Raw genomic sequence first — 25,699 nt, forward strand, 5'->3', positions numbered from 1 at the left:
CTCAGAAAGACGTCTGAGCTCTGAGAGCTGAGCACATGACGTCACCCGTTGGTTATGACTGATTTAATCCTGCTTGTCAAGGGAGAACTGGGTTTGATCCCTGGCTCAAGTTGGCCAGGGCTGGAGATGCCACGGAGGCAGTGTCCACGCCTTGGTGGAAGGGAGTCACAGTTATTGTGCAATATCGACCCCTAGTGGCCAGATTTAGGGCCTATGAAAGCAGGGTTCCAGAAGAAGCCCTGGTGCATGGCTCCCGACCAAGGGAATAGATGAAAAAAATCCCTGGGTAGTTGTGAATGAAGGCTTACGGTGTCAGATCCCAAGAGTGGTTCCAATGGAGCTGGAAGATCAAAGGAGCGGGAGGAAACTGCCAGCTGAAAAAAACAATACACATGCCACAGATGTATACATCTGTTTCCAGAACTGCACTATCTGGGTGAAAGCATGAAGCTTATATCTAAATAGTTTGTGAAACTGAAGTTGGATGTCAGTTAGAAATACTGGTTATATACTGAGTTCCCATACAGTGGCTGGGAAATTGAAAAAAAATGTATACGAATCCTTCGGTTTCCAACTAATTCTCTCCATCTTACACCTGAAAATTTTTCTCACTTACAAATCAGAAGTCACCATGTCAACTCCCAGATAGGATCTGGCACCAAAATATGCATGGCAAATTAGAAGCAGCCCATAAATCTCATTCTGCGAAACATTACTCTTCGTGATCGCCTGCATCAGTTTTTATTATTCATCAAATGTCCTAAACCTTTATGGCATTTACTTAGTGGTAAAACTGAAGACGACCACTGTAAATCAGACATTTTATTTCAGAGAGCTCACATAAAGCAGTACAGCTTTCTCACATGATAGTCTTGGGAGCAGTTTTAATCACTGGGGCGTCAAGGGCAGGAAGTCATGAAGTGTGTGATTGATTTTTTAGTATTTAGTTTATTTTAATATCTTTGTTTTTTCTGACTGTTGCCATAATATGTATTCTGGCTTAATAAGTATCTCAGGTACATGCTAATATTGGACAGAGGGTAGCTCTCGGGCAGATTGTTCAAATACTCAGCATCGTGTTTTTCCACCTGACGCAATGTTGGTTTTTGTCCTGTAGTGCATGCAATTGTATGCATGTTTCATTGTTACCTGCCTGAAACAGTAGAAGAGGCGGGATATAAGTGTTTTAAAAGAAGTATAAATAAATAGATTAACTCTGTGTTTCATACCATGCCGTCTGCTAGAAAAGTTGCAACTTTATCTGCCTGATCTGTGGGGCAGCTGTGGCTGACGCCCCAACGCGTCTATAGCAGCTCTGCTCTTTCTCCGAGGCTGTCCATGAGCAAGTACAGCATTTTGTATAGGCACAATCACTTCCTATGCTAATCCATCGCTTCGGAGGCCTCCTGAAGTCTCCAAATTTGTGAGGCTCAGCTGAAGGCGTCCCCTTCACTCCAGCCAGAACCCCACTTCCCTAACCAGAAAAGGCCAGGGGAATCTCAAGAGGTGTTCAGAAAGGAAAAGTTACAAAGAGAGAGCTTGCAGTTTGGTTTGGTTTTGGAGAGAAGGGGAGGCTACATTTTTCTAGTGAATTTTTTGTTTGTGAAAGCTGTTGTATAGACAACCCAAAAAACAAATATCCTTTTTATTTGTCCACAGAGAAGGCAGAAGTTAGCATGAGGCACATTTAAAACTAATTAGAGAAAGTTCTTTTTCACTCAACGCACAATTAAACTCTGAAAGATTTTGCCAGAGGATGTGGTTAGTGCAGTTAGTATAGCTGTGTTTAAAAAAGGATTGGATAAGTTCTTGGAGAAGTCCATTACCTGCTATTAATTGACTAAGAAAATAGCCACTACTATTACTAGCATCAGTAGGGATGCTAGTCAGGGATAGACTTAGTTTTTGGGTACTTGCCAGTTTCTTATGGTCTGGATTGGCCTCTGTTGGAAACAGGATGCTGAGCTTGATGGACCCTTGGTCTGACCCAGTATGGCATATGTTCTTATGAGCATACGTCAGTCTCCGTGATGTTTTTTATTTCTGAATTCTGTGCTGAGACTGCCAACAAGTGTGCTAATTACTAATTAGTAATTAGTGCATAACTGTAATGGTGATTTTTTTTTTCTGGTGATGTTGGAATCTGTCTACTGGGAACTAGACTCAGGCCACCAACTCATTTTACACAGAACACCAGCCAGCTTACGGACGGCAACAATTTTCAGTCACTAGAAACCTGAGCCATCTCCGAATTAGTACCAAGATTCTGTAACTGATCAATAGACCCATCCCACGAGCTCTGAAAACACAATGGCATTTGAAGCTGACAAAATAGGGTCAGTTCATGTCCCTGAGTAAACTACCCACTGCCATTCCATAAAAAATAACAACCCAAGTGCCAAAAGGATGGCTGCAACCTACACATCGATTCCAATAAGTGGTCTGAAATCAACTATTTCAAGGAATGGGTACTCGCAAGCAGGAAAAACAATAATAATAATAATTTGTTGAATGGAAGAAGATTAGGGCAAGTGTTTTTTCAAATGTATCAAGAGAGGCAGAAGGAGATAGTTACTTGGCAAAGGTCACACAGTGCAGAGATGAATCTTGGCCTCCTACCCCAGAACTTCTCCTGTATCGCACTGCACTGCTCTACCCCAGAGGTTCTCAGCTCCAGTCCTCCAGGGACACCAGGTCTGGTCTCCAGGATATCCGCAATGAACATTCACACATTTGATCTAAGAACAAGGCTAGTTTTCATAGCTTGGTTGCAATGAAAACCAGACCCATTTGTGACCTTCCAGGACCGCACCGGAGAACTCGGCATTCTAGCTATCACTTCCTGAAAACTCCATGGCCCTTCCCATTCCTTTCCTTTTAAAGCAAAATGGGGATCTGTTTGAAGGAAGAAATGAAAACTGGCTCTGAAAAATAAAATGTAAGTATAATTTTCTTTGAATGAATTTTATGGGAACCTATATTCAATAATACTGAGTTTAATGATTCCCAAGTTTAAATATTAGAGAATTACAAGATCATAACATTATAATGGCTCCCAATAGTGGGAGGCGTCTCTACAAATAGTATTAATTTCAGTTGAGGAAAGAAGAACAGTTACATTGCTTGGCCAGAAAGAAGCCCATGTTGCTCAATGGCCAGAAGGTTGCTCATGTTAGTTTCAGCTGCATTATTGCCCCTCACAACATGCTGAAACCTTTTGAGGCCTTACAGAAAGAAGGTACTTTTTGTGCATGTAGCAAGTTCAGCCTGAAAAGGACACTGAACAATTAGAAGGCATATTCAGCCGTGGAGCATCCAGCTAAATTAGCCGGATAAATATATTAGGTTAACTTATATCAGATCTTTAACTGTATTGAGAAGTTAGCCAGATAAGTTTATCCAGCTGCTTTAGGCCTGCTTTCAGGCAGGCCTAAAGTTAGCCAGCTATCTTAGTATGATAGCACTGAATATTGGCATTTATCCAGATAAGTGGCACCGCGCCTGGGTCACTCTAAATTATCTGGCAAAGTTTTTGCTGGCTAAGTACTTAACCAGATAACTTGGAAGCATTCAATGCACAAGAAGCCTGAAACTGTTATGCTTTACTCCTCAAGAAGGGAGGAGTTAGCAATCTGTTATGCTTCGACTCCTGAGGAAGGGAGGAGTTAGCAATCTGTTATGATTTACTCCTCAAGAAGGGAGGAGTTAGCAATCTGTAATGAATCTGCTCCTGTGGAAGGAGGAGTTAGAATCTGCTCCTGTGGAAGGAGGAGTTAGAAATCTGATATGCTCAGCTCCTGTAGAGGGATTCGTTAGCGAGGGATTCGTTAGCGAATACTGAGACCTTTTATATTGGAAGCGGATGACGTCATATCAGGGGGACACCCCCGAGGTTCGCGCCCTTGCTGGTACATCAATCGGAGCACGCGTGCGCGCCCTACGTCATCAGGAACATGGCGGATCCGCAGCATTGTGCCGGTCCGGGGACGCTGGAGGGAGATGGCAAAAAGACGCCGTGGCTGCTAACCGTCCATCAGACCCGGAGGGAGTCGCCACAGAGGTAAAGAGGGCGGAGTGAGGGCGTCGAGCAGTGACGGACGCAACAGAAACCTAAGCATTTGTTGAGCTAAGTGCTGAATATTGCCCCCTTACTGTCCAGACAAATACTGATAGGTCCATCCAAAATATAAATCCATTATAAAGAGAGGGAAACATACTTCCGATACATTACTGGGATGCAATGAAAGACTAAATTATAATTAAAGGTGCCATATAATGTAATCACCTTGCTCATATATTTTTTTGTAATTCTTTAAGCAACATTCACGCATTCATCAAAATTGCAATGGTGATAAGCATCACAAATGACATCACCCCAGAATGGTATATGCACGGTGCATGTGATGCTTGATGGTGCCCTTTTACAGATCAAAACACTGACATCAAGAAATCAGCACCTTATTGGTTTATATTATGCATGTGCAGGTCCATATTCAAAGCCATGTAGCCAAATAAATCACAAGTTATCTGGACAAATAGCAAGTATTTGAATAATGAGCCATTTATCCAGCAAGATTTTTAACCTAAGTCATTATTCAGCCAAAATACAGCTGGATAAAAAAAAAAAAAGAGGTGTTTCAGAGGCGGGCTAAAGTTATCCAGCTATAACCAGCTACATTACCTGATTAACTTTAGATCTGTGTTAGAACAGGTTTAAAGACACCTGGCCTTGCGTTACCTGGATAACCTGCCACTTAACCGGATATCCTTTGAAGATATCCGATTAAGTGGCACTGTAAGGCCAGAAAAAAAAAAAAGGTTCTTAACCGGCCTACCAGATCGGCCCCAGTCTCTTCCTTCCCTGCCTTTTTAAAGGCTCCCCTCCCACCCCAGGCATAGCCCTCCCCAAACCTGAAAAACCTCTGCCAGGAGCAAGGAATCCCTTAGGCACTCCCAACATTACCAGTTAGCTTGTTTCCAGATAACTTGTCCACTCACCTGCTTACTGAATATGAACCTCTGAGGTTTTAGAAAGCATTTGCATAGGTCAGAACATCGATACCATCCATTAAGGCAGTGGTCCCCAACCCTGTCCTGGGGGCCCACCAGCCAGTCGGGTTTTCAGGATATCCGCAATGAATATGCATGAGAGAAAATGTGCATGTTATGGAGGCAGTGCATGCAAATTTTCTCTCATGCATATTCATTGTGGATATCCTGAAAACCCGACTGGCTGGTGGGCCCCCAGGACAGGGTTGGGGACCACTGCATTAAGGTGCCTGGTTGGTTTATGTAGTCTATGTGTATGTGATACCTGACAATATACTTGTACAGATCACAGCATTTTTTAGCTGGACTGGCCACTGTCAGAGACAGGATGCTGGGCTCGATGGACCATGGTCTGACTCAGCAGGGCATTTAGGTTCTCATCTTCTCATTCAAAAAAAAAAGAGATTAGGGATTAACAGGGTCAGCCTGTCCCTCAGTAACCTGCAGTCATTTTATATTTATCTATAATAAAGTTTAAGATTCTACCCCTTTCATCTATTATTTAAGACACAGAAGGAGGTGAGCAATTGGCTGGCAGCTGGAACCGCAGCCTGGAGCCACTGAAAGAGCTCTTAACATTTAAACGTCTGAATAATGGCAAGGTGATGCCTCTCCTGATCTTAATGTGGAACACGACTACAAAAGCTCCTAAATAAATTACCTGCTAATAAATTATTAAAAATTAGATAAGAGAAACTAGACTAATGTGAAGCCTAAGACAGAGGAAGGGAGTCTGCTGCTAATATCCTTATTACTGTCTTCTTCCCCAGAATAATGCCCTGCTGCGGACAGTGTGAACCTCAGAAAAGGTCACAGCAGATTCTGTGCACTATTGCTAGGAAGCTGCATGGAAAGACCTTAAGGCTCATCACAGACGGACCATGGGAATCTGCAGCTTCCCAGTGCTCTGTGTCGTACGCGCAACATTGCCGAACATGAAGGCAAACCGACATCTCTTGGTTCCACAGCGTTATATCTCATGACTTCTCACAACTTCACACCACAAACAGAAATGCTGACCCTCCCGTCAAAGCTTTGCACTAACAGGTCAGAGAGAGAACATGGCAAACGGGCACGACGGAGCGGGAATACTAGGACGGGTCAGGCACATACTCTTCCACAAGGGTTCCTTCTACTTTCTTGACTTGTTCCTGAATCGCCTTTGCCTGCTGTCGGAGGGACTCCTTGTTCTTAGGTCCCAGTTGTATGTCTGAGGATTTCTGTAGGAGGTTCTCAGCCTGCAGTGTAGTGGCGATGCTCTGCTCCGAAAGTTCCTGTGAAAGGGATATCGCGGGAGTTAGAAAACCACCATTCAAGGCACCAGATGCGTGAGAACAGCAGACAAGTGAGAAGGCGGCTTACAGAAAAGAAGAATATTTCTCCAGAACGCAAAATCCTTCCATAATCTAGTCTGAAAAGGAAATACAGAGAAAGCGTGCAAGCACTAGATGGTCTCTGCGTAACGTATCCCACCTTTTTTTTTTTAACCTTTAGTGTGTGTCAATAGTAAAAGCAAGAGTTCAACTAAATACTTGATTTTTTTTTTTTTTTAAATATTTCACTGCAATCGTTAAAATATCTCTTTTCTGAATTTTACTTCATTGCTGAGGAAAAATAAGGCCCCAGTCCACTAAGACTTTTCTACAATTCTTTATCCATCGGAAAAAAAGCTTGGTGAATCCAAGCCTAAGCAGCCTAAGGACCAAAACTCCCACCATAAAATGTTTTACAAGCATGTGCTATAAAATTGTAACATGCACGCTAAAATGTCTCCTATCATGCAGTAGCCTCAATAGTGCATGAACACTATTAGTATGCAGACCAGCCCATAAAGCTATAGCTTCTATAGGCTGATAGCAGTGCACTAAATAGCATGAAGAGGAGAGGTAAAAGAAGCAAAGAGACTTTCAGCAGAAGAAAGAGCAGACCAAACGCCTACGCCTAAGAAGTCTGCCAAGGAGAAGTAGGACTGACATCCAGTGATGCCAGAGAGTGAACTCTTTCAGCCCTGAAGTAGAAGGGCATCGCTGTCTGGCCATTCCCCCTCTATAAGCACCCTGTGATGTTGTGGTAGGAACAGCAAGATGACAGCTGTTCATGCTGACTCTTCAGAATACCTGCAGTGGGTCGTGAGACGGACTAACAACAGGAATAACAACAATGGGCATTGCCATATGACAGCTAATCAACTTCAGGTGATCAACACTACCACTGTGCGCCCATCCGCCAAAGCTACTCTCATGCCTTTCAAAGGGTCCATTCCACCCACATCACAAAGGAGCAACCATCTTAGACAGCCACAGACCCGAGAAGAAAAGGTAGGAGGGGGCATCCAAACGGATGGGAAGAGACTGCCTTGTGAACATCCTTCCTAGTTCCCACCCAATGCATTTTGATAGGGACTTACGGATCAACTGCTGCATTCTTTTCTCTACTGCAATACCTGTCTTGTAGACTGTTTCTACCATCCGAAACCATGGAAGACACAGAACACATGCAAGGCAACATTTTAACACAGTCATGGCATTCAAGTTAGAACTTGAGAGATGGGCCTTTACCTGAGAAGTGACAACACTGTGACTTATACACTGTGCAGTGTACAAAATTTCAAAAGCAGGTGCCATCGGTGACCTTTGGTTTCAAAATATATCTTGTTTAAATAAATGTGGAACTTTTGTCAAACTGCTCATCTGTGGGTTGGTGCTCTCCTCTCTGGCCTTCTCTCTCTCTTGCTCTCTTCCTCTCCTCCTCCTCCTCTTCTCTGCCCCCTTATCCACACCTCCCACATCACCTACCCTAACAGCACCATCTCCTCCATTCATAACCCCCAGTGCATCCTATTAGCTGAGCTCTTGAAACAGCATACATGCTAAGAAGTGGACATCTTTTCTGAGGCAGGTGCAAACTTTTAAGCTTTAGTAAGCATGCGCTAAAAAATGTGGAGGAGAGCACAATTGCCACACTTTTTCCTGCATGTCTGCTAAAGCCTGTTTGGCGTATGACATTCCTTCACCTATATAAGGGTAAATGCTAGTTTTAGCGTGCACTCGCTAATACCCTGAAGGATTGCTTTAGCGTGCACTCTAGGATCTTAGCTCATAGCTCTTTACTCTGAATGCACACTACACAGCCTTAGCATACACATGAGACTTTAGTGCATAGGCCTCTAACTGTCTGAATGGCTGAAGTCACTCCTGCTATTCTAGAAGTCATTTATGCTATCACTACAAGGCCATTCTTCAAAGGGGGCTGCGTGCCCAATCTAGATGCCTCAGTTTTAGGTGCATAAAAGTTTGAAAAAATTTCAGCCATACTTAATGTTCCTAAATTTTAGGCCAAACATTTGTGAAACCTAAAACTGAGGGCTTAAATTTAAGCCTGCTATTTCATAGAAACATATATAGAAATGACAGCAGAAGAAGACCAAACGGCCCATCCAGTCTGCCCAGCAAGCTTTCACACTTATTTTTTTCTCATACTTATCTGATACTCTTGGCCTTTATTAGTAACTTTTTAGTTCTAGTTACCTTCCACCCCTGCCACTGATGTACAGAGCAGTGCTGGAGCTGCATCTAAGTGAAGTATCTAGCTTAATTGGTTAGGGGTAATAACTGCTGCAATAAGCAAGCTACTCCCACACTTATTTGTTCACCCAGCCTGTGCCATTCAGTCCTTGTTGGTTGTTGTTTGAATATAAATCCTCTTTTCTTCATCCCCCCTGCCGTTGAAGCAGAGAGCTATGCTGGGTATGCATTGTAAGCTAGAGATGAGCTTCGTTTTTTTCCACTGGGTCATTTTTTGAGTTGGACACTTCGGGGTAAAGTTTGTTTTTCCTCGGTTAGTTTTTTGGAAAAACGAATAAAAACTAAAAACGGGGAAAAACCAAACTGGCCCAAAAAACGATGCAGGAAAACAAAGCTCAAAAAAACCCACCCCAAGCATTAAAATTTACTATAATACATTAAATACAACCCCCCCACCATCCCGATCCCTCCCCAAGACTTACTAACATCCCTAATTCATGATAAACGAAGCACATCTCTATTGTAAGCATCTAGAGCTGGAAGTCAGCATGGAGCGCCTAACTTTTTTTTTGTTTAAATAAATAAAAATCGACTAACTTTCCTTGTCTGGGCTCTTTTTAGACATCTAGAAAAAGCAGGTGCCTACCTATGGATGCTCAGCAGCAAGTGGAACTTTTCATTTCTATAGACCTGGGTGCCTAATCTTTTGAATACAGACCCCTATCGTGGCACATCCACAGTGCAAACATGGCATGGAAGAACAGCCTCAAAGAGGCATGCACACAAAAGCTGTGCTCTTTTCATACCTGTGAAAATCTAAACCTAAAGAAAATGAAACATATTGAACATAAAAAGAGACAACACAATAAGATCAACAGAGGAAGGTGCAGAACAGGTAGTACATTTAAGGTTCATGGGCAGTACAGGGGTGTCAGCACTGAAATACACCCCGTGCAGGCAGTGTACTAGGAGCATATTTTAAATGCCCCATAAGCCAGGGGAAGTGTACTGTACCTTTGTATGGTCCAGTTCTGATGTGAGGCTCTCTAAGCTGCTAAAATTAAGGCTGTGTTCAAGGTAGGACCCTGCTTGCTTAAGGTATTTTACAATGGTTTCTTTATCTGCTTCAAACTGTTCCCATTTGTTCACTGTGACCTGGGCAGAAGGAGAAAAGTCAGACTATGCATTATAAAATGTCCCACACCCACCAATGTAATTTAGACAATTTTGTAATTTATACACTTAGGGGGTCCATACTGATACGTTGAGTGGCCAGATAAGTTAGCCAGATACAAGGGAGACTCAGCGGGACAGCTTAATATACCTGGCTAACTTTAGACCTGCCAGCAGAGCGGCCAGAGTTGGCCGGTTAGGTTCACTGGCTAATTAAAAAAATCAGCTAATTCTGCTCCTCCCTGGAACACCTATAGACCACCACAGGAACGCCCCCGACATATCCCGCTAAATTCTAGCTGGATAAAGAGTTATCAGGCATTTAAATGGATAACTTTTAAGATATCTGTCTAATGGCTTTTGAATATCTACCCCACAATGAATTACTGTGAAACCTCCATTATCACTAACAGGAGGTAACTACTGAGATGGTATCATGCAAGTAACGTGAAGCTGCTTACCTGTAACGTGTGCACTCTTAAGGGACAGCTCACCAGTCACCCGGCTAGGTTATGTGACTGTGGCGACTGGATAGAATCTTCTAGAGCTCTCTGGAAAGGCAAAAGCCTTCCTGTGCTGCTATAGCCCCACTGAGCCCCGTAGTTTTAATTTCTAAGCTTTCACTGGGAAGAGGACAATGCCAAAGAGAAAGGAGGTTGTGTCTGACTGGCTTCCTTCAGAGAACACTTGTTACAGGTAAGCAACTTTGTTTTCTCTGAAGACAATAAAGTTCATTGAGTCACACCCTAACTAAGTGACACAGCCTAGACAAAAAATGTTGGCAGGACGATTGATTAAGAGGACAGTCCAACACCACCTTAGGTGAATTTCAGATGCATGCAGAGGGCCTGGAGTTCAATAAATCTGCAGGTTGAAGTGACTGCCATCAAAAATGTGATCTTCCAGGTCATGCACTTGAGTTTATAAACGTCTTGAAGCTAAAAGTGGTCTTTCATCAGCTGGGGACGTACAATATTGATGTCCCACAACATTACGTCAGGTGTGATGGGAGGTTTTAATTGAGTCAAGTCCCCAATGAATCTGTAAACGAGGCTTTCCAGAAATGGGGTTTCCCTCTACATGAGCGTGATCAGCACAAACTGCACAGAGCTGAATGCTAACAGAAATGATTCTAAAAAAAATGTAAAAGTTATTCAAGCAATTTTTGTGTGGAACAAGAGACAGGATGTAGGATCATGCCCTCATACTAGATGGCAAACTTCCTTCATTTTAAACACTTCTCAGTGGACTCCTTTCCAGAAAACCTTTAGTCACCTTAAAAAAACAGAGATCTTATTACATCCCCCCTCAACGTCCAGGATGTGAGGAGCAAAGACTGGATACTGGAGTTGAGCAACGCTCCCTGGTTCTGCATAATCAGAACTGAGGATGTTCCCAATTCGAATACTTTGCTTAAGTATAAATCCGTAAGAGGTGGAAACCATATCACCTTGGCCAAAAAGAGGTTCGGCCTGGATTTGGGATAGCTGATGATGAAACAGCACGCGGATGATGTTTTGCGTTGATCTGCCCATTCTTGACGGAGATGCACTCTTGACCAGCCAATCGTCCATGCAGGAAAACAAATGAACCTGCAGTGTGCATGGAAATGCCACAACAACAACTGCAAGGCATTTGGTTAACACCCACGATGCGAAGATTAGGTCATAAGGCAGAACACAGTATTGGAAGTGTTTTTTCCCCAACTAGAAATCTGAGAAACTTCCTGTGACTGGGATGCATTGCTGCATAAGTGTATGCCTCCTTTAGACCCAGAGAATATAGCGAGTCTGGGAGTTAGAAAGACCTGATTTTCAAAAGCATTTACATGTAAGTGGGCTTTTGAAAATTGCTACAAAATATGCCATTGGATTGTCAATAGGATATTCACGTGTAAATGCACTTTACATGATTAAATGGCTTTTGAAAGTTGCTATGATAATATGTTACATTTACACGTGTCACTCTGATTAAAATTACCTTTTTATTGAACATTCCCTCTACAGGAAATTGTTCATGACCCTTAGGTCTAGGATGAGATGGAATCCTCCTGTCTTTTTGAGAACTAGGATATATTTGGAGTAAAATCTCTACCCTCTTTCCTGCAATAGGACAAATTTGACTGTTCTGGACTGCAATTTGGAAGGGACTTCCCAAATGAGTACGTCAGGGTGCTGAGTAGGGATGTGCATTCGTTTGCGACAATTTCATCGCGTTTCGGGGGGGGGGGGGGCGACAAAACGATAAGAAAACCCACATAATTTTGTATGGTTTTCTTATTGTTTTTGGGGGGGAGAAAAGGTACATTAAAAAAAAAAATCCCAAACCCACCCCAACCCTTCAAATTTAATTAATTGCAACCCCGCACCCTCCCGATCCCCCCCCCCCAAGACTTATTGAAAGTCCCTGGTGGTCCAGCGGGGTCCCTGGAGTGATCTCCCTCTCTCGGGCCGTCGGCTGCCACTAATCAAAATGGCTCCGATGGCCCTTTGCCCTTACCATGTGACAGGGGCTATCGGTGCCATTGGTCAGCCCCTGTCACATGGTAGGAGCAATGGATGGCTCGCACCAGCACCTGTTAATGTTGTTATTATTATATTCCTTTATCACACCTTGTTAATTGTAAACCGGCATGATGCAATTCCCATCGCGAATGCCGGTATAGAAAAACTCAAAATAAATAAATAAATAAATAAATAAATTACAGATTCTTTGGTCATGATACTAAGGCTATACACCATGTTACCAAGGAGTACATTTTGGGAACTTTTTGTTTTTTTAAAATACTTCCTAGGCGATCCAATGTAAGACCTCTAAGAAGTAAAGGATTTAGAGGAAACAATGGATAGGTTTTGAAGCATAGATGGATGATCTTTCATGAGCTCCACCACTTTCTTGACCTTATCTCCAAAGACATTTCCAGCACTACAATGCAAGTCTGTCGGCCAGTCCTCACAAAGAACTTAGACAACACAAGTGTGTCAGCATATCCTTACAAAGACAGACATGAGAGTCTGAATACATCACTGGATCACTGGTCATGGCAGAGGTTCTTGAAGCCAATTCAAAACTATAGGCTGTACAGACTAGATGCTTTTCATACTCCTCACCTATTTCTATCAGGTTATAAAGCTCTGCCTGATTCTCTTGAGGGAGAAAGTCAATGAATTCCTGGGCCCTTCCAATAATTTCGTCACTTAGATCAGGTGAAAAATTAAGCATGATTGGAGTATAGCATTCTGGTAATGCTTATTCCTATAGATACACTGAAATGGGTTCTCAATTTCTTGACCCTTCCCAGACTCCTCAGTGGCAGAGGTTCACCATGCAGCAGGGAGCCAGCATTGGATGCTCTGATGCATGTGATATTAGGACCTGGGGAAGAGATGCTTACGGCGTGTGTGAGCATCAGTGTGCACGATTTGAAGCATGCTGGCAGGAGAGGCGGAAATCTGCCCTCATGATGATGTCAAGACTACTTATCCTGCCTGTACTTGGATTTGTTGCCTCAGTAAGAAGATTTCCTGGTTCCTACACATCCTGGTTCCAGTCTTCTGTCTTGCTCAAGTTCTCCAGCTTGGTTCCTGCCTTTAGCTTCAGACTGGTTCCTGTTTTCAGCTCCAGCTTGGTTCTGTCTTCTCAGCCTTCAACTTTGCTTCAGTCTTTGCCTGTGGTTCCACTGCAGTCCTCAGCTTTGTCCTTGCCTGGCTTCAGCCGCAAGCTTGGTGTTTGTATAGACTTTTGGACTCTGTCATAGTCTGGCCCGTGTCAAGACTCGCTCACCCGCCGTTGGCATAGGTCTCAGAACTCTATCTACGAGGCTGCGTCACGGCAAGAGGGGCTCATGCATACGCAGTTCCTTACACCTTGTCAGACAGGATTCGACAATCACATACTGATGTGATAACTGGGGCCTGTTACATTCCTTAGCTTCCTGAACACGATACTCTTGGGTCCTCATTTTTACCAACTGCAAGTACAGAGTGTAGGATACACACATCCTCTCTCATACATCCTGGAAGAGAGAGTAGATGGATATTGCCACCAACATTTTAAGAGCATCCAGGTGTTTAAGGAGGCTGAGAAGAGATGTTTTTGGTTCACCCTCAACCTAACCAGCCGGATTTTGAATATCACCGATTATAAAGTTATCTGACTATAATTAGCTGCCTATATTAAAAAAAATAAAAATAAAGTGGAGTCCTAAGACTTTAGAAGGAAGATTGTAGTGTTAAAAGAGGGGCGAACCCTGTGTCTAATTACAGAATAAATACCAGCTTCAGACGGTAATAAAGAAAGGGGTTTATTAATACAGGTAATTATATAGAGGAAGGCGGATAATTCCTCTAGGAGCAGAAAAATACAGAAAGAATTTAGTACAAGCAAAGGTGTACAAGGTCTGTTTAAAATCTGCTCAGAGATCTTAACATGTGCATCAGCTTATAAAGGGTCTGGGGTCTGCTATTATCAGTCATCTGCATAATCCACACCCTTTACCTTTAATAGCCAATCGATATATATGTTAACATGTGTATTTTAGCTTGCTCTTACTATAGGCCACAGGCCTCTCCTTATCAGTTAGAATAACAAACTTAGTTCCATCCTTCCAGGAATGATGTCATCTGTGCTGGATAATTCTATGGCAAGTTCAGTAATCAGTGCTTCATAGTGCTATAACTACATATGTGCAGGATATATGCAGTGCACTATTCTACAGTAGGCATACTAGTCCTAAAGTCCCCCACTCGAGGTCCAACGCTCAGCTGTGCGGGGCTGATCCTGTAGCCCCCCTCCAAAAAACCCCTTCCTTTTCATATTAAATTCCACATGCCACTGCCGGTCCCATTCTCCCCCTTCCCATGTCCCATTAAATAATCCAAAAATGTATATTTTCCAGGGGCCCCCCACCTTCCAACTTCCCCCCTACACGTACACCCTCTCATTCTCCCACTACCTTATTTTCTTTTATTTTTCAGCCCTCATCGCGGTAGTGACCTGGCCCCGTGGCTTCTGATGTTGTTTAGCTGCTACAGTGGAAGTGTAGGCTTCTGGGGTAGCTCACATAGTGGCTCGCTAGATGTCTATGCTTCCAGCGTAGCAGCTAAGCAGCTTCAGAAGCTATGGGCCCGAGTCATTGTAGGCGACTACCGCAATCTGGGTTAAAAAGTAAAGGAAAATAAGGTACCGGGGGGGGTTTAGGTTTGGGTGAGGGAGGGAGTGGGCCTCTGGAAAATATACATTGATGGGACATGGAAGGGGGAGACTGGGACCAGCAGCAGCATGTGAAATTTCAAATCAAAAGGAAGGAATTTTTTTTTTGGGGGGGGTCTGCAAGATCGGCCCAGCACAGCTGAGCATTAGACCTTGAATGGGGGACTTTAGGGCTAGAATGCTTAAGATCTTTCTTTTATATTCTTACGACTCCACTTAACCAGCTATAGCCTTTTTTTTAATATATGTTCCCGGATAACTTTGGACCTGCTCTTGGGCTCGTCTACAGTTATGCCAAAATCTTATTAATAACTCTTAATATCGGAGTTAACTGGATAAGTTATTTGCCTAACTCTGCCCTTCCTCAGAACGCCTCCAACACTCCCCTTTCTTAATCGGCTAACTCTTAGCTGAATAATCAAGGGAAATATCCAAACCAAGCCATTTAGATGGATATCTTGTGAGTTCTCCTTCTAAATGGCTTTGAATATTGACCCCGCTGTGTAGAACAATTTCTTTGTTGGTGAGTGCGGCTACTCATGTGATATTGTCACACTATGCACTACTAAAATTTGTCACAGAACGGAGACTTGGCAATGATAACGAAGACAAACAGCACTGCATAAAAGGGCTCTGTATGCTTGACATAGCATGCTGCATCTACATAAAAGCAACAGCTGGACATAACATACTCCAAACTAACACAAACCTGAACCGGGAGTCCATCTTCACCCGCTGGTGTGAGTGGGGAAGACAGAGCACAAGCTGATCTAACATTTGTTGACGTCATTTCATAACTGACTTTACTTAAGATAAAAAGACTAGCCCTTCCAAAATCCAAATGAAAGCCAGGACAAGTTGAGCACTCACTACCCGACTTCCTAAAACACAGATCATTGATGGTGCAACTCAAGTAGAAAGCAAAACCAATGGCAAAGAGAAGTCTCTAGGGATTTCTAGGGATTTCTCATGTGTTCTCATTTCTCAGCTCACCTGGAGGTGTTCTTCCTGCTTCTCTAATGTCTGCTGCATGTTTTCTAATGCCCCTTCTAACTTCTGCAAGTCTTCCTGGACAGTGCCAGTCAAACCACCTTCCGTTTGCAGTTGCTGAGCTTGAACTATCTGCTGCTGTACATCTTGTTTCTTTGCACGGAGTCTCTTTGTCTTTTGCTAGAAATGGTTATTGAAAACAGCATAATATACAGTGAAATATATGAACAACAGATATGTAGACAGAACAGAACACTTCAGCAGGTAAAAAATGCATGTCCTATATTAATTATTCATTAGTTATTAATGACTTTAGCTATTGAGGAGAAAACAGAAACATGAGCAACAACCAATGGTTATTCAGAACAAGTAAAAAGAAGTTCCACTGACTGCATTTGGCGGTAGGAATAATAAGTAGCTTGCCTATTTAAGACTTAGGCAATCACAGTCCTGTCAAGGTGCCCATTATTAGAGATGTGCTTCAGGTAAAAATTTCATATCGGGCTTCGTTTCGGGGGTCCCCCCCCCCCGCAGGAATTTCATTTTTCCCATAGTTTGGGGTTTTTTTGGGGGGGAGGGCCCGATTTTCTGGTTAGTGCACAGTATCGAGAGTTAGTGTGCACTATCAGGAGTTAGCGTGCACTAACGGGAGTTAGTGTGCACTAACTCCAGTTAGCGCGCACTAACTCAAAAATGAATTTTTTCCGAAATTTCAGAAAAAATTCAATCGTTTTTCAGTTCTCCCAAACCATTCCAAATTAGACAATTTCGTTGACATTGCCTAATTCGGGAAAAACGATTGTACATCCCTACCCATTATATTCTTGACAGGATACTGTAGTGGTATGCTGTGACCTTGTTCAGTCCGCAGCACCTCACCTTCACTCGTGCTCCCCCATGCAGGACTGATCCTGTTTAGCTTTCAAGATCTAACAAGTTCAGGCTCTCTCAGGGCAGAATACACTCAATATGCCCTTTCTACATAGCGCTCACCCATATTTCAGAAGTGCACATGCCTATGCCGACAGAAAATGCTACTTTTAAAGCAAATATACCAATTTTTGCAAATTGCTTCCCTGCTATACCTCCATCTCCCCCAGAATCAAACTTCTTTGGAAGACAGTCACAAATGACATCATGCACACTGGTTCTGGAATGGTTCACAGAATGTACAAAGTATGATTTGTGACATCATATTCAACAAGAATTTGGTGATTGCGACCACAGAAAGTTTCAAGAATTTCAAAAATAAGTCTCTAGCAATAAGATCTATAATTCCTGCAGGGTAGGCACTGCTGCCTCTTTCGGGTACTTTTGAGATACTCTACCAAGAAGACAATTTTCTTTTAACAAAGTTTCAATAGGTGGCATGGAAATTTAAAGAACTTTTTTTCAGAGTTCTAAGCATGTGGAAGTATGCATTCGTGATAAAGACGAAACTAATTTGGCCTCACTATCAAAGACCCATAGATGTAGCTTCGGACTATGCACCACATTAATGCTGCAGGATAGGACTGGTTCTGCAAGCAATTGTTCTCTCCATCTTTCCCACACATCTCGCTGCACCAGCTGCAGAGGCAAAAGCTGCTTAAGTCACTTGGTAAACCTCTCTAGCTAAAGGGTTCAGTGTGTGTTTAGTTTAAAAATGTGCATCATGTACAAGAGAAGGAAATCCTCAGAATACAAAGGGTAAGGTGTTTTGAAACATGAAAGTATGAAAACGATACGAGATCTTAAACTGATGGAAGAAACACCTTCTGCATGTTGAACAGAAATGGCTGAAAAAACATCTGCTCCCCTTTATTCTAATGCACCAGATCACAATACTTGTTTTTAAAAAGGCAAGATGTAAACCACACATGGAATTTCTTAGGCTGTACCAAGATGGTAACAACGATTTCTGAACAAAAGTAATGCATTTGCGAAAAAATATCTGTACAAGGTTTGAATTGTAAAATAAAGTTTCTATTAAGAACATAAAGGGTTTTATTTTTGGTCCAGTATAATTCCAAAAAGACCTCGTGGCTCCTCCCCCCCCCCCCCCCCCCCCCAGATATTATTGTTATCTTTATTTGCTGGGGTGGGGAGGGTCCAGCCATTGCTTCTTGTTCCTATGCTCTTCCATCTCAATCAGAACCAGCCTCTTTTGGACTAAAGCAGATCCTACTATTTACTCTCAAAAACCAGAAAATACTTCCAAGTTTGAATACATGGAATTTTTTTTTTTTTACTTTCAAACTTTAAAGTGTAACAGACTCCCGTTAACCGTATTCATGCAACATGGTGAAATTACTACTTACCTGATAATTTTCTTTCCTCTAGAGCAGGCAAGCCAAATTATTACACATGGGTTATGCACACCTACCACTAGATGGAGACAGAGAACAGCAAGCTCGTTGATGTCACTTCTTATATGCATTGCTTCTGAAATCAGCCTGCCAGTATTATCTGCAAAAGCTAGCGGTGGACAACTTTAAAACAAAAAATAACTGGAAACTCCATATATAAATACATATATTATCTCCCTTTTGTTAAAACTCCCAAAAGATCAAGAAATCAAAGAGCCCAGAGGAAAGACAGACAATAGCAAGAACAGGATAAAAAGGTGAAAAGCCATACTCACTCAAAGTCAACAAATTGATCGTAATTCCACCAACTCTCTCCTCTGTCGAGCCCTGCCAAATTAGGTTCCCAGACTGATCCTGGTAAGAAACCTAGCAGCATTGGGAGGGAACATGGACTGGTCTGAATGCTCTAGAGGAAAGGAAATTACCAGGAAAGTAGTAAATTCACCCTCCTCTATGTTCAGTCAGGACATAGGATGTACTAAAGCTACTCCATATGTGGATGGGAAGCTGCTCGAGCCCGACAGAAAACCACTGAAGCAAAGACGGTTTCTTCCTTAACTCGGACATCCATACAATAGTGTCTGGAAAAGGTATGCAGGTTATGACCAGGTTACCCCCTACAAATCGCTGAAAGCAACACTAGCTGGAGCTTGCTCATTCTTATGGAATGAGCCAACCTGCTCCAGTAAGGGCACCTCAGCCTCTACATACGCTATTGTGATCACTTCAATCCAGCATGCCATCATAGTCCTAGAATCTGTTGAACCACTGTACCACACAAAAATATGATCCAATCTTCAAAATTCATCAGTAACCTTAAGATACCTCAGAAGATACCACCACACATTCAGAGGATGCAGAAGCGCATACTCTTCTACATGCCCCTGCTTATTCAATGGCAGTAAGGACACAGACTGATTCATCTCAAAATTGGAAACTACCTTCAGATGAAAGGAGGATACCATGCAAAACTCTACCGTATCCTGAGTAATTGTTAGAAAATGGTGCAAGAAAGAGCCTGCAACTCTGATAGCCTGGGTGCCAAACAAACTGCAATCAGAAACACAGTCTTCAATGCGAGCAAGCACAAAGAAACACTTTAGAGAGAACCTGCCAAAAAAGACAGAATTAAATTCAGAATCCAAAGAGAAATGGGATCTAAGTGGTGGTCGAATGTGTCTACCACCTCATAAAAAACAAGACACATCTGGGTGAGAGGATAGGAGTTGGCCTTGAATCCGTCCTTGATAATAAGCAAGTGCCACCAATTGCATCTTCATAGTATTGAGAGCTAAACCCTTACTAAGGCTCTCCTGCAGAAAATCAAAAACCTGGGAAATTGAGGCGCAGCCAGGCACCCAACCATGTCTGGAACACCAATCCTCAAATACTTGCCACACACGCACATAAGCCAAGGAAATAGAAAACTTCCTGGCCTTCAAAAGAGTAGAGACTATGGCCAAAGAATAACTTTTTCACCAGATGTGCCCTTTCAAGGGTCAAACAGTAAGACAGAATCGAGCCAGATCCTTGTGAGAAACTGGATCCTGGCAAAGCAAATTCCCGAAAGGCAGGAAGCAAAGAGGACTGTCGCACAACAGGTGCAATAGCTGCACATACCATAGTCACTGGGGCCAATTTGGAGCCACCAGGAGGAACAGACCCAGATGTCCGGTAATCCTTTGAACCATCCTGCCTATTATGGGCCTAGTTGGAAACCCCTACAAGGTTTCTGCTGTCAGCCATTCCTGTATTAGGGCAACAATTCGAGGACTTTGGATCTTTTCTGTAAGTGAAGAACTGGCAAATCTTCGCATTCTTTCCAGTTGCCATCGAAGCCATGAATGGCCAACCCCACCTGTTGATAGTCAGGTCGAAAGCTCCAGACAGACACCTCTCTCCTGGGTCCAATATGTGACAACTGAGATAATCAGCTTGCACATTGACTTCTCCTGCTATGTGAGACACTGACAAGACCAGAAGATGCTTTTTTGCCCAAGAAAGAAGCATATCCATCTCCAAAGAGACCTGCTGGCTTCAGATTCCTCCTTGATAGTTTATGTACACTACTACCATGATGTTGTCTGTCATCACTCTCACTGCTCTTCCAAATAAATGGAGCTTGAATTAAAGGAATGCCAGACAAAGTGGTTGATGGGCCACTTTGCCTCCACACTGGACACCGGCCTTGTGTTGTGAGCTCCTGACAGTGAGTTCCCCAACCTGAGAGGTTCATGTCTATGGTCACTACCGTCCAAACAGGAGGTATCAAATTCCATCCCCCTTATCAAATGCTCACGATCCAGTCACCACTGAAGGCTCTGTGCGACTTCCAGCAAAAAAGGTAACCTCATTGAGAAATCTTGACTCTAGGGATTCTGCTCAAGCAAGCAAGATTCTCTGTAAAGGGTGCATGTGTGCCCTCGCCCAGGGAACCAAGTCCAATGTTGCCACCATGGATTGCAGGGCTGAAGGTAATGCCATATCGACAGAACCCAAACTATCCACAACCTTCTGACCTGACCTGTATCCACTGTTCCGGGAGATAAACCCCTCCGATGGAAATACTGAATTGAGCACCCAGGTTCACAAAGTTCTGAGATGGCTACAGATTGCTCTTGGCCTGGTTGAAAACCCAACCCAGGTCCTGTAACAACTGTATCCCCTTCCAGGAAGCCACCTGAATCTCCTCAGACTTTGCGTAGATCAACCAATTGTCCAGGAATGGATGGATCAGGAATCCTTCCTTTCATAAGCCTGCTACCACCACTATCATTACCTTGGAGAACATCAGTGGAACTGTTGCCTACCGAAAAGGCAATGCCTGAAACTGAAAATGGTGACCCAATACTGCAAAGTGAAGATACTCTTGATGCTTTTCTCGGCTTGGAATGTGTATGTATGCTTCCAGCAAATCCAAAGGGTTTGAGAAACTCACCTTTCTGTACTGCCATAACCACAGACCGCAAGATTTCCATTCTGAAGTGAATAACCTTTAAAAAATTGTTTACCTGCTTCAGATCCAGAATAGGGTGAAAGGAACCTTCCTTTTTTGGACTCACAAAGTAAATTGAGTAGCACTCTAGACCCTTTTGGTCTTCCAGCACCAGAACCTCTGCCTTTAACGTAATAAGGGGTGACTTTTAAATCATGTTGCACAATGTGCAAATAAGTCGGATTCGCGTGCACAGAGCAGATTTTAAAAGCTGCCCAGATATGCGCGTGTCTCCCGCAGCGCACACATCTCCAAAGATTTTTAAAAGGGGCAGGACTTGGGTGCGGTCTGAGCGTAGCATGGGCATTAACCAGAGATGTGCACGTAAACACGTACATGCCCTGGCACATCCCAAGGTGCCCTACCTAACTTTACTTCCTCTATAGATTAAAGTGTAAGTTAAAAATGAAAAGGATCAAGCCATTTCTGAGGGGTTTAAAGTACCTGGGGTAACTGGGGGAATTGTAGGCGTATGTTATAAAATGGCCGAGTCCCTGGGCATGAGCCAATGTATGAGCGCAAATGCGCACACGCGCGCCAGTTTGAAAGTTATGTCTATCGCTGAAGAGTGATTAACGCCATGGCTTTTTTCTCAGCAGACCAACAGGGAGAAACCATAAAAGGATCTGAAACTGGACGCTTGAACTCTAGGGCATAATCATGTTGCACAATCTCGAGGACCCTTTTGTTTTGTTTTGGAGGGTATTTTTTAATTTATTGTTTCCATAGAACAAACAGCACAAAAATGGCAAAGTCCTCAATATCTCCTGTGCCCTCTGTCCCGAGATAAACAAGGGGCCACAAAGAAGAAGGGAGGAAGAAGGGGAGGGGGGAGGCAAGGATGAAGGAAGGGCAGAAATACAAGAAGGGCGCTTATATTCGGTCCTTACCCTCCTGGAAGATTTTCAGCAAAAGAAAACTGCCTACTCAACCAAAGGAAAGGATAGAAATCATCACCTCTGGGGTCTGCTCAGCTGTCACCTCAGGAACCCAATCTCTAAGTGCATGTAGCTAGGCCGAAGCCACAGAAAACACTGGAAACAAGTCCACCATCTGCTGGAGACAGAGAATTCTGGCAGCACAGTTGCATTTAAGGAGTAACATTAGGGAGCCTGTTACTCTCTGCCTCCATCTGCTGGTAGGCGTGCAGAACCCATGTGTAACTGGACCGGCCTGAGTGAAGGCAGAGGAAGTACATATTAAAATAGTCCTACCTGGTGATGCAGAAGCAGCTGCTGTGCTTCTAATAAGCTTTCTGTATTCAGAATCTTTTCAGCCTCAGCTTGGACATCTTTGGAGCTGCTGATCAAGTCCTCCACAGCATGTTTTGCTTCCTCTTTGTACTGCACACAATCTCCAACAGTGCTGAGTAGCTTCTCGGTCTGCAATTCAAAGCAAATAAAAATGCTTCAATCAAGGGTGGCCATCTCCGGTCTTCGAGAGCCCAAATAGGCCTGGTTTTCAGGATATCCACAATGAATAAATACGACATAGATCTGCATACAATGGAGGCACTGCATGCAAAACTATCTTATGCATATTCATAGTGGATATCCTTAAAACCAGGCCTGTTTCTAGCTCTTAAGGACCAGAGTTGGCCACCCCTGAGTTAGCTGCTTATGCTATGAATAGCCAAAGTACAGAGCTACATAACACTAAAGAAAATAGCGAAGGGCTATTCTATTATTCTTTTGTATATTAGGCCACAGCAGTACAAAATCAACATTTTGCCAGACACAAAATACCCATTCCTTTTCCTAAAGTGCATTTGTACTAGACCTTTTTGGTAATACATTATCGGCTGAATTTTAAAAGCCTTGCACATGGTAAAACCGGGGGTTATGCTCATGACTGGGCCCTGCACGCGCCGAGCGCATTTTCGAAAAGATCCGGCCACACATGTAACCCCCTGGTACGCACAGAAGTGCTGGGCGACTGAAAAGGGGAGGGCCAGGGGGCGGGGTCTGGGTGGGGAGGAGTGGGGCAGGGCGGGCCTGGACAGCGCCATTAGAATTTGTCCTAGGGAAGTGCACACTGGCAGCTGGCCGGTGCGCAGAGTTTACTTCTTCTTCTCTGGGGGAGCTGTAAGTATAAAAATAAAAAAATTGGGACTAGGTAGGGTTAGTTTAGGGGTCGGGGAGGACAGGGGAAGAGGGAGGAAGGATAGGGTTAAGGGTAGGAAAGTTCCCACCCAGTCTGCTCCTTTATTGGAGCGGACTGGGTGGGAGCAGAATGCGAGCGTTTTAAAATCCACCTCATATTTACTAAATCCACCCCATATTTACTAAGAAAAAAGTGGTAACTTATTGGAAGGACACTTCTGTTACTAGACAGATATTGTGGCATATAAGTGATGTGATGAATGAGACTGGGGTTTATTTCATGACTTCATGTTATAAGGAGCAAACTGTACGATCAGAATGATCATAGTATCAATTCAAGGGACAGGTAGAACAAGTTCTCCACACGCCAGTAAATAATAACAATAATTTAAATAATGGAGGTGTCAGCAAGCCTGTACTCAATTGCACTGTTGCTCTTGAAACAACAACCGGTCTTCTCATTTATTCTCCTCTATTACATTTTGTGCAAAGACCCGGTATGCATTTCAGATTTATGGCACTTAATTCGTAATACATCCAAAGTTTGATCCCATAGGAAACTCATCAAACTACAAGGCACCTTCACATTTTGAGTACAATTAAAAGCCAGAGACTAGCAATAGGAAAATGATAATATAATCAACATGTTAAAGTACCATCAATGACATTTGGAAGAAATGAGTAGTTTCCATCAATAGTGAGGCCAATATTCAGCTGCTTTACAGCTGAGCAAGATAGCTAACCAGGCCAAATATTCTGCAGCATGGCTGCAACACTGAACATACTCAGCTATCTTTTAGGTAGCCAGATAGTTTTATCCAGATAACTACAGGACAACCAAATACATGCCCTAGACCAGGGGTCGGCAACCTTTTTGGTTGAGAGAGCTATGAACGCCACATATTTTAAAATGTAATTCCGTGAGAGCCATACAAGACCTACCAAATTAATTTACTACAACCCCCTACTCTCCTGACCCCCTCCCAAGACCTGCCAAATTAATTTACTACAACCCCCCACCCTCCTGACCCCCCCCCCAAGACCTGCCAAAAGTCCTTGGTGGTCCAGCGGGGGTCCAGGGCTCGCAGACAAATCTTTAATAAAAAAGTAAAAATCTAACAAAACCCCCCAACCTCCTGATGCCCCCAATACCTCCAAAATTAATTTACTACAATCCCCCACCCTCCTGTCCCCCCCAAGACCTGCCAAAAGTCCTTGGTGGTCCAGCGGGGGTCCAGGGCTCGCAGACAAATCTTTAATAAAAAAGTAAAAATCTAACAAAACCCCCCAACCTCCTGACGCCCCCCAAGACCTGCCAAATTAATTTACTACAACCCCCCACCCTCCTGACCCCCCCCCCAAGACCTGCCAAAAGTCCCTGGTGGTCCAGCGGGGGTCCAGGGCTCGCAGACAAATCTTTAATAAAAAAGTATAAATCTAACAAAACCCCCCACCCTCCTGACGCCCCCCAAGACCTCCAAAATTAATTTACTACAACCCCCTACACTCCTGACCCTCCAAGACCTGCCAAAAGTCCATGGTGGTCCAGCGGGGGTCCGAGAGCGATCTCCTGTTGGCTGCCACTTAGCTGGTTATGTCTGAACTTAACTGGCTAAATGGTGCTGAATATTGATCTCACTAATCTTAAAATCCAACTTTGCTAAAAAAACAAACAAACAAAAAAAAAAATACTGAAATCCCGTAGTGTACATCAACGCCACAAAGTGCAGCTGTTTGACCCTTCTGTGTATCACTAAATATGCTCTTCCTTCTTTCTTAAAACTAGTTGCTGCTGTTTGGTGATGTTATTTTTCGAACATGTATCATACCGTACCTCAGTAAGCAGAACCACCAATCCTCTGAAGTCACTGGAGAGTTCAGACAGCTTATCACCTTGCGTTCTCACTTCTTTCTCAGACGAAAGCTCTGACAGAGTGCTACACCTGGATTTCAGCCAGCTGAGGTCGCCTTCTTGACTGCCGATTTCTTGTCTGATGTCCTGCTCCAGATTTACCAAGATAACAAGAACTACATAAATCTCTCTGTAATACAGAAGGCCAGATATAAAGAGCAGTGGGAGGATGCAGAGGTGGGGTAAAGAGATGGAGTGAGTCTGGGGGGGTCTTGGGTTAAGTATAAAATTGCGTATGCCCATTCTCCAGAGCCATAATAGGAGGACAATAAAGCTGACTTGCATGGAGTGAGAGAACAGCTTATGTCAAATTCCACGGGAGAGGCGGGACACTCAACCAGCAGGGAATCCACAGTGAGGCTTTGGGGCACGCTCAGATATAAGTGAGGACAGGG

The 25,699-nt window shown here is 43.4% G+C and overlaps 1 protein-coding gene across 1 annotated transcript in view; it reads right to left on the bottom strand.

The window, feature by feature from the left end:
• SYNE1 (spectrin repeat containing nuclear envelope protein 1) overlaps window positions 1–25,699 on the bottom strand; it is a 966,955-nt gene that overhangs the window by 757,551 nt on the left and 183,705 nt on the right. Inside the window, 5 exon segments of the mRNA XM_029596918.1 lie at window positions 6,163–6,323; window positions 9,588–9,728; window positions 15,951–16,127; window positions 22,505–22,672; window positions 25,227–25,391. Coding sequence (XP_029452778.1) covers window positions 6,163–6,323; window positions 9,588–9,728; window positions 15,951–16,127; window positions 22,505–22,672; window positions 25,227–25,391 — 812 coding nt within the window.

This window comes from Rhinatrema bivittatum, chromosome 3, assembly GCF_901001135.1.
Source record: "Rhinatrema bivittatum chromosome 3, aRhiBiv1.1, whole genome shotgun sequence".
NCBI lineage: Eukaryota > Metazoa > Chordata > Amphibia > Gymnophiona > Rhinatrematidae > Rhinatrema > Rhinatrema bivittatum.